General features: G+C 33.5%; 1 protein-coding gene and 1 long non-coding RNA gene across 3 annotated transcripts in view; one reads left to right on the plus strand and one right to left on the minus strand.

Annotated features, from left to right (window-relative positions):
• The window catches only part of LOC145790433 (uncharacterized), a 35,405-nt gene extending 34,001 nt beyond the window's left edge, over window positions 1-1,404 (plus strand). Inside the window, exons 3-4 of one of the 2 annotated variants that reach the window (XR_014329123.1) lie at window positions 335-606; window positions 855-1,404. This is a non-coding gene — a long non-coding RNA (uncharacterized LOC145790433). Of the gene's footprint in view, window positions 1-334; window positions 607-829 lie in introns of both variants that reach the window. The other variant, XR_014329122.1, reaches the window with a different exon arrangement.
• A 5,532-nt stretch (window positions 1,405-6,936) lies between these two features.
• LOC114279559 (uncharacterized) lies at window positions 6,937-9,645 on the minus strand. The gene has a single exon (XM_028221809.2). It carries the CDS (start codon window positions 9,102-9,104, stop codon window positions 7,137-7,139), a length of 1,968 nt encoding a protein of 655 aa, XP_028077610.1. The 5' UTR covers window positions 9,105-9,645; the 3' UTR covers window positions 6,937-7,136.
• Window positions 9,646-10,302: the final 657 nt, after the last annotated feature.

A 10,302-nucleotide genomic window follows, 5' to 3' on the forward strand; every position in this document is an offset into this window, starting at 1 on the left:
AAATTAATTAATTTTATTCAGAGTTTATCTAAATTATATATATATATATATATATATATTAGCGTAAAAGTTAGTTTTAAATTAACCCAATTCAGTCACTAATAAAGACATTATTAAGAATAATAATTTCGTGGATGTTTAATATTTGTTGTTTATAAATTATATTAATTAGAATTCAACATGATAATTATTTTTACTAAATACCTTAGTTAAAAACCTTAGTGTATCAATTTTGAGAAACCCATACAAATACAAAAAAAAAAAAAAAAAAAAATTCAAATCAAATTTCTTGCTGGCAGAATAATGCCACTTATTTGTTTGCATGTAAGTGTAGGAACCCTCACCTTATCATGCTTCTTGGAGTTAGAATATATGAAGTGACCAGAGAATGATGAAAAGAGAGAGAGAGTGAAGGGAAAAGCCTCAGCCCTCAGCCACAACATGTTTGTATATATATGCATTCTACTCTATGATTAGAGAAGGCAAAGGAGACTTGAGGGGGAAAAAAAAAATCTCTGCGAAGTGGAGTAAGTTAACAAGAAGAGGAGTTAAGAAGGTTGTATATTTTCCTACCATTCCATTAGCCCATTTCAACTCTACTACTAAGTAAGAAAACTCTCTTAACACTCTCATTCTTTTTAATTGTTAGTTTTTCATATTTGTGTTCATATGTTATAAATAGCTGAAAATTTAGATAAAAATATTGTTTATAGTTGTATGTAAATATGTGATTTGTATGTTAAATATTTAAAGGTTATTTTTATTAGTAGCCTTAAAATCATGGTTTAATTTTGGAATTGGACTTTGTTGGCTATATATTTTGTACAAGTCAATTGTAATTCGATGCGTGGCAGAATAAGGGTGATACAGGAAGACTAGTCAAGTCTTCGATCTTGATCGTACACGTGGCGATTAGTATTGGTTATTACAAAATCTAAGTAGCAGTGGATCAATAAAGATAGGCAAGGTGATGTGGCTTCAACGGTTACTTACATTTAAATTCAAATTTAGGAGGGAAGTCTAACTGCAAGTGATGGCATAGTGGGCTGATTACAAGGCAACATGATTAGCGATCATGGAGGAATAGTTCGACGGTTGGAAACGCAGTTCGATGGTCATCCTGGAGAAATATAAATAGTAGAGAAGGCCCCAGAAAAAGCCCCCAGACTCAGATCCAAAAAATCAATCTTATTCTACTTATTTTACATTTCCAGTTTTACATTTCTAGTCTTACATTTCCTGTACTTTAAATTCCTGCACTGCACTTCGTTAATAGGAGTAGTTTCAAGTAGATTGTTGTTGTAAACCTCTGCGAGGCTGAGTTTGGATCATTGTAAGTTTTTCATTTTTATGAAATACTTCAACTGTTCTTCATTTAAATTGTTATTTTCCTTAATTCTCCTAAATCAAGCCACCAGTAAAAGTCTTCTTCATTGAGGCTGAAAGAACTAAAATACAATCGTCTGATAATTGGTTAGCAATTAATTTTCTGTAAGGACTGATTGATCCTTGCTGGCACGCTCGCAATTACAATAATAACTTTCAAAAGCCAAAAAGCCAACAGACTTGCATATGTAGTATGTATTATTAAAAAGATGATTGAAGATTTTATTTGGTTTGATTATATGACTTTTAAATCAGTCAGAAACTTGTACAAATTTTTAGACAATTTTATGCTCAAAATTTTGAGATGATTTTTTCTACAAAGTTGTTAAGAATAATGTTTAGTTCATCCAGGAATTTTTGTAACAATTATTCTAGCTTTGTAAGAACTTATACGAAATTTTAATTAGATCTGAAAATGTAGATAGATTTTACGGCATATTGAAAAAAATCATTAAAAATCCTATATTAAACCAAATCTGGCATTTTTTAAATAAAAAATGAAATTTGGGAAGTCTAATTTCATAATAAAATTTTAAATTATGGAATTGATTTATAAATTTAAGTGTGGAATTATTTTAAGAAAATGTAACAAATCTGTGACTTGAAATTTTACCGAATTATTTATAACTTATTTTTGGGAAATTCTTTCTGAAAAATGAGCATAACATGTTTGTTGAATACCCCATATAGTTACATTAATTTTAGAGTTATATAAATAATTTATTTATAATTTTAACTATGAAAATTATGTTCTGAAAATTCTAGGCAGAATGATAAAGAATCAAGATTACTACTTCAACCATTTATTAGAACCAAAAATCAATATTGTGCTAGTCTATTTAATTGAATCTTGTAAATTAGTAGTCCATGCACGTGTGTTGTGATTTATTTTAGTATTTAAAATTATTATTTCACACCATGTCTTGATTAAACTATTCATAATGATTTATACACATTGATGGATTGTTGTAGAATGTATGTGTTGATATTTTCTGTGAAAAATTATATTGAAATGGTATAATATCGATTGTGATCTAATTTGTAATTACTAGTGATTAGTATGAAAATTAATTAAAATGATCAACGAAGTGTACGAAATTAACAGTTGATGGTTAATACCGGTTGTTCAGGGTGAGTCCTGATTTTAAAGAGTGTATGAAATTAAGGGTTGACGGTTAATAACGGTTCTTCAGGGTGAGCCCTGGTTTTGAGAATTCTCACGTAAATTGTGTCTCAAATCCCTAAGATGGCACGAGATTTATTTGAACTCTTTTCGGTATTTGATTTTGGAAGAAGGGTGGATGTGCAACTGGCACACAGGGAGGTTACATACCCCTGGTAGACCGTTTCCTTGGGCAGACCACGGATGCCACTACTTGGGTATATAACTCCGGACGTGGGCATCTTTGGTAGTTACGGTTGGTATTACTTGAATATTTGACCAAGGGAGGGTTTCAAATTAACCATTGCCATGCTTAGTGGTTAGTAAGTTAAATTTCTTCGGTGAGATTTCGAGTGATACCTAATTTATTAAAAATTATTGAAATGATTTTAATGGTTGTAATTTATGTTTACAATTATATTGTTATCTCATGTTTATAATCTCATTATTTTTTTCTTAAAAAGAATGGTAGGTTGGTTATGTTTTCTTACTATGTTGCAAAACTCATGGGATATATTTTTGTTGCCCTGGCGTTTTATGCCAGGTTTTGGCGAGGAAATAATTGAAGTTGAATTTGGAGTTGCTGCTAATATTGAACCTTGGCTAACTTAAAGTCAAGACTTTATCGAAATAAAATTTATTATTCTTGGTATTAGTAATCACGAATGTTATAAAGTTGTTGTAATATTGTATGTGGATTCGTAATTTAGTTGTTAAGCTTTAACTATGCGAAAATCTAAATTTCCCTAATTAGTTGTTAAAATTTTTATTTTGCAAGTTATTTGTTATTTAAATTTTATGATGTTCCAAAAGAAAATTTGGGACGTCACAATTTGGTATCAGAGCCCTAGGTTAGAATACCTAGGAACGGTGGGAAGAGGTTTACCCTCAATTGAGGAGTAGTGTCATGTGTTAGAAGGAATAGAATTATGTGACTCATAGTTTATGCGAGTTTTATGCTAATCATAGTAACTATCCTTTTTTGATTCTAACTAGCTTGACACCAAATTTGTTGAATGTAAAATCATCAATTCTGTATCTTGATTGAACCTTTCCAATTCAGAAAAGTATTACATTAAGATAATCAATTGGTAAATTTTGAGCCTTGATTATTGTATCTTGTATGTTGTTCTCTTGAAAACCAGTTGCACTCTTTTAATCCTTATAGGGTGAAGAATCTTAGGTATTTGGTTTGAAATGTATATGGCCAAACACAATTTCAATTCAAATATCTAGTTTGGTCAATAGCTCTATAATCTTAACCTTATTAAAAGTTCAAAACCATCATGTCATCCAACTGTACCATCTGTTCAAATTCCATTTGAATTCTTATGCTAATTATGTTATTGTCGTAGCCACGTCATACTCTTTCTTCTTTACTATAATTGTGTGAATCTTGGGATTAGAGCTTGAACGATTAGAAACACCTATGAGTGTAGCTTCACCGCTAAGAGGTCAAACTCGAGTAGATCTCGTATGCAAATCATTTGAACTAAGAGTCTTCAGTTTGCGTTTAACTTGCGACTTACGAGTCATAGAAATGTCAGACTTTGACGTTATCCTAGGAATGGACTGGTTATCAGTGCATAGAGCCACTATTAATTACTATCGAAAGATGATGACTGCTTACTCTCATGACGGAACACGATTTCAATTTAAGGGGAATAGGCGAGATTCCCTATCATTAACACTTGGAAAGTCAAAGTGGTCCAATCACCTAGCTGGGTGGCTAGCCAGCTTAGTTCTGGAAGACGAGGATCGTATGAAACTAGGGCTACCTCATGTGGTAATGGACTGGTTATCAGCCCATAGAGCCACCATTAATTACTATCGAAAGACGATGAGTGCTTACTCTCATGACAGAACATGATCCCAATTTAAGGGGGATAGACGAGATTCCTTATTGTTTCAAATTGAGTAGTTCGGTCCCTACACATTAAGGGTTGGTTTGGCATGTTCGAAAAAGGTTAAAAAGTCAAAAAGTCACTATCTTATTTAAGTCACATCATCTTATTTAAATCACATCACTTCTCTAACACATCACTTCAAACCCAACCCAAACCCAACTCATATTTCATAAAAAGTCAAAAAGTGCACTTATTTAGATCATCCCAAACAAACCCTTTAGTTTCAATTTAATTTTTCCATTTAAGTTAGAAGTTAAAATTAACAATTTTGAGACACTTGTCAGTCTTCTAAAGTGCACATGTAAAAAAATAACAAAAATTTGAACAAAAAGACCAATTTGAAACTATACATATTAAAGTGTAGTTATCTACTTTGAACTTTGACATTATCTATTTCCTAGTTTTGTTTTTGCAATCAATAAGAGAGGAACAGAAGGAAGAAAACTGCATTTACAATAGTAAAATTCAAATTCAGACATCACTTCCTATTTCATCCGCTAATCTACTAGGCTAATCTTTTGATCTTTTATTATTTTCATGGTTGTTTGCTGGGTTGGGTGCCAATTTTTGGGCCAACGGAGAAAGAAATTTAGGCTTTTTATGACCAAGAAATGTGACTGGGCCAAGATTTGGACCCACTCGTAGTTTTGTAAGCTGTAAAAAAACTTAGATTACAATTAGAGGCAGTTTTGTTTAGAAATATGCTATTTTAATAATTTTTTTTTTATTTTTTACGAAGAGATATGCAAAAAAATAAAGAGAGTGATGCGATAATTTATAATAATTTTTTGACTTTTTAATTAAAATATATAGTTGACAAACGAGGCAGCATCCAATGGGGCTATAGTGGGGCTAGTGTAAAAAGTTATAGAAATAATTATCAGCTGGTGTTATTGATTCGACTTATTTACTCATAAGTTTTAAGCAAATTTTTTTAAATATATTTACTACTCATTTTAATAATGAAATTTTTAAAAAACTTTTTAGATGTATTTTGTGTTTGTGGAATAATCATTTGGTACTCTTAATGATATTGAGAAATTTATCAAATAGACAAATAATTGAGACATATCGACTTTTGTTTGTGAGTTTTGATTATTTTTAGACAAATAATTGAGACAAAAACAATCTCCTTCCTTTTTCCTTTTTTTTTGTTTTTGTTTTTGTTTTTGTTTTTGTTTTTTTTTTTTTGTGTGTGTGTGTGTGTGTGTTTTTTACTTATGGGTGCGTGGCACATCCAATGCACCTGTTCTACATTTGGATCTTGAAATTTGGAGCAATTTGTGAGTGAATATTCTATAAAAGAAATAAATAAATTCTACTTTGTTTTTTTATCATTTTATTTTTATTTACGAATTCAAAATTCAAATATAATTTTGAGCAATATGCAATTTGCGTTTTTTGTCTCCTGTATTTTCTTGTCAACCATTACAAAATTAACTTACAAAATTGTGTAATATTTGGCCAGTTAGTAGTCCCATGGGCTGACCCAAATAACCAACTAGCCATACCCGTTATTGCACCTTGGGATAAGGGTGAAATTGGTTCGATTCGAATAACAAAAAATTTAACTTCAAATTGAGATTTAATTTTGCCAATTTTTTTAATTAGTATAAATGAGAGATTCACAAAAAAAAAAAAAAAAAAAAAAACCGCTTTTATAAAAATGTGTAGAATCACACGTCGGGTATAAATGAAAAGAGATGGTATGGATTGCTTTATAAATGTCTCTCATCCTAAACTTCATTGCAAAAGGTGTAACATTGTTCATTTTTTTTTTTTTAATATAATACAACATTCAACGAATTAGAATATTAAATATATCTAAATATAATACTTCATTCAGTTCAATTGATATTAGTGTAAAAAATTTTAAACTAAAAGAAACAAGCTCCAATTGTATCTAGCAAAATTGCATAAAAATTTTACAATGAATATAGAAATTGAAAGAGAGATTTCGTTCTTCATTTTCTACTACGAATAAAAGAAACAAGCTTCAATTGCACTAGCAAAAATGCATAACAATTTTACTATGAATATAGAATCCCAAAGAGAGACTTTCGTTTTTCTTCCTCAGAACTTTTAGCTGCACAGACTATTATTAGAGGAAGACAGGCTATTATATCAGTCATATTATATCAAAAACTCAACAAATCTTTTTAAGAGATTTGTTCACATGCTCCAATTGTAACTAGCAAAAATACATAACAATTCTATTATGAACATAGAAATTGATAACAAAATCAGATACAGAATACATACAAATAGATAAGATTTTATATAATTTATTAGTGGGATTCACGTTTAAAAATTCTTATCCATCTATAAACATATGTGTTTGATTCTGTGACTGATTTATGTGTTGCTAGACTTATTCAAGCCTAATGTAGCTTTTGGGGGCAAAACAAACTAAGACCAACAAATGCTGGCAGGCAAGATCATTGAAAGAAAATGAAAACCAAGAGAGAACAACATGAACTATAAGAAGAAGAAGATTGAACTACCTGAAATTGAGAATTATTCTAAACAATTACAACAAGATTCAAGGCTAACCAACCGATTACATTCAAATCTAACTATATATACACTTGATCATAATTAAAAAAAAAAGAACAGAAGGAAAACAAATTTCTCTTTATAAACTTATTAGACTCGGCAATATGGTACAAAAATCGATTGAGCTAATAGAATCCTCTTGAACCTCTGGATTGATACAATTCCAATCTATTTTTAGCATCCATTAGCAGTGTTTCAATCAAAGGGTCTTGCTTCAAGTGTTCCTGCTTCGATGCCCACTCAATCACTATAAGAACATCCGCCTGAGCAAGTGCCTCATTATCCGGCACGTGCAACGCAATGTAGCCTAGTAGGATCAATGACGGTGTCTGAACAATTTGTTCACCAAAATACACAAGTTGAATTAAATGCCTAGCACCTCCTCCATCTATAATTGCTTTCGAGTGATTAACGTGCAGATAATTATCAGTTTCTGCAAATTTAGTTAGCGCAAGCACCGCCTCTAGTGTTAAGTCCGCTTCTCTATCCTCGAGCAGGCGAACTAACGGGGCAATGATTCTTGTCTCCGTGGCCCGAAAAGTCCTAGCCAAGTTCCCAACCGCTCTAATGCATGGCACAAGTAGGTCTGAATTTGCTTCTTCTATAATTCTCACAAACTGGTCCACAACTGCCTTGCAGGCTGGTGAGGTGGGCTTGAAAGCTGAGCGCCTCAATTCTGCGCTTTTCTCAGCTACCGCGGTGATTTCCATTAAAGCCATGGCAGAGTTGTATTGGACTTCATCGGGGCCTTTCTCTAACAAAACCGCGAAGCACAAAAGTGCTCGCGATTCTGTAATGCTTTTGCATATAGTAACATTCCCCGCGCATAGCAGCCATAAAGCTCGGGCTGCCATTGCCTTCATTTGGGCTTTGGTAGTCGGATCTTCATATTCCCTCCCCCTAATACTATTCCCGGCTAGCGAAACATGATGTCGTGGATTATGATTATTCACGTTGTCATGATGGTGTTGGTGGTGGTTTGGCTTGGTTTGGTTTTGTTGTTGGTTTGTCTTAGTTTGGCTTTGTTGTTGGTTTCCTTTGGATTGGCTTTTCATGGTGTTTTCAACCACATTATGCATTTGGCTAGAACTAGAACTTTCATGACTCGTTGGTCTAGCAATTTGAACTTTATCATCGTCGTGCTTATTCGTATTGTCGGTGCTGGAATTAGCCATGACAACGGTGTGTATCGACATGGATTGATGTTTGTGAGCGATCGCGTACTTGCTATGTTCTTGAATCGTTTCGAAAGCGAGGTGTCCAACGAGCAATCGAATGGTGTTGTTTTGAGCAAAATGGTCTTGACATTTCGGATGATTCGCAGCCAATTCCGAGACAGCCCAAGCCACCACAACTTGAACTTTCATGTGACTTTCTTTGAGGATTTTCGCAAACACTTGGCAGACACCAGCATTTACGATGTGTTCGACGCTTTCCGGGTCTCGGCCCAGAAGCCCAATAGCTCTCGCAGCGCTCTCTTGACCTTCCAATCGACCCTCCTTCGCGAGTTTCAAAAGCGGTACGACCCCACCTTCCTCAATTATCAACTTTCCGTACCTGTCATTGTCTCGAGCAAGCGAGACAAGAGAAGCCGCTGCATCGGCGCGTTCTTCGATCGCGCCGGTGCAGAGAACGGCTATTTGTTCCCAAATTAAGCAAAGTATCGGCTCGTTAGCCGCGATTGGCGGGAGGCCGCCGAGGTAGTCGTCGTCGCGATCATCGGCTGGGGTGGAGACTCGGAGGAGCCAAGAAATATCGCCAATTGAGTTTTCGAGTTGTTGGGAGATTTTTCGGAAAGCGGCTTGGGGGATGATGGTGAAGACTCGGCGTAAGCCGTTGGCTCGGCATTTGAAAATTAGGCCGAGAGCTTTGTCGAGGACTTGTTCGGTGTCGTCGATGATGCGTCGCGTGGGGCGTTCGTAGAGGTCGTTACTTGCACGCGCCGCCTGACGGAGGAGGCCGGCGAGTTTCTCGGTCTTGGCTTTGACCTCGAGGCATTCGGATCGGTTGGAATTCACATCGTCGGCGGCTTTGGTCACCTGGTCGGCTAATTGAATCGGCTTCGCTAGTATTTGTTTCACTATATCCGCCATCGCCACAGCCGACCCCTAATTTCAAATGGTTTTTGATTTTGGTGTTTCCCAAAAAAGAAAGGAAGTAGAGTTATTTTCAGGACATTTTTTTTTTTTGAAAATGGTTTTCAAAAACAAAAATGAGTTGTTTTGGAACAATTCCTTTCAAAAGACTAATTTGCCAAACGATTTTTGTTAGGAAAACAAAAAACGAAATGCAGAACCAAATACAAGTTTTCTGATTTTTATGTTTATGTAATCAAAATTGAGCCAATTTTGAACGAAAGAGAAAAAATTTCATGGTTTTGGGTGGCAATTAAATTTGGATGAATTTTTTTTCTCTTTTTTGTCAAGCGGTTTGGGGAGTTGGTGTTGTGTTTCTATTGCCATCCAATGAAGATGGTGGTGGCAGTGGCAGCGGCGGCAGAGAGGTGGTGGTGGTGGGTGGCAGCTGGTGGATCTAGGAATGAATGGGTGGGGTTTGGGAAATGGTGAAACGCAATTGTCTCCTATATTTTCATTCAAAACTCCTTATTTATAGGAAATGAATTTGTTGTTGTAATTAGCGGGCAAGAGGCAAGGGGAATGCTCCCCTGAGTATACGTACGAACGTCCGGTGTAGTTGCCAATCACATTTAAAAAATAAAATAAAATGGTTTTGCATTTTTTTTTTTTTTGGGGAGGAATATAGTATGTATTAAAATAAAAAATAATAATTACAAAACAATGGAGTTGTTACATATGCTCTATTAATTTACAATTATTTTTTGCAGAATTTAAAAAGAAATCATTTTTTTAAGTACTTGTGTCCCAATTAATCCATAATATATTATTATATTTTAATAAATTTTATTATTTGGATATTTGATCTATCAAATTCTAATTCTTATATTTAAGATATTTTATAGACAATTTTATCTTTACAAATATATTTTTTTAACCCTTAGCAATTCGGTGTGCATTATTTTGGATTATTTTATACTTTTTATATATTAAACTTTATATATTCATAATTTTTGTTGTACATAATTTTTTTTTTATGAAATTTATATTTTTGAAATCTAATTAACGAGATTTATTAAATAAGATCTCACTTGAATATGCAATTTTATAAAATAAAAATAAGTAAATAAATTTGATAGTGTGAATGTTCACATCATGAAATATTTATACTGTTAATGTGAACATTAATGTGCGCTTCCCTCTATTATTGTTAAGA

Source organism: Camellia sinensis, chromosome 5, assembly GCF_055761805.1.
Source record: "Camellia sinensis isolate YWXY chromosome 5, ASM5576180v1, whole genome shotgun sequence".
In the NCBI taxonomy this organism is placed as follows: domain Eukaryota; kingdom Viridiplantae; phylum Streptophyta; class Magnoliopsida; order Ericales; family Theaceae; genus Camellia; species Camellia sinensis.

Excerpts from the sequence above, each read along its gene's own strand:
- LOC114279559 (XM_028221809.2), bottom strand. The coding sequence starts at position 9,104 with ATGGCGGATATAGTGAAACAAATACTAGCGAAGCCGATTCAATTAGCC.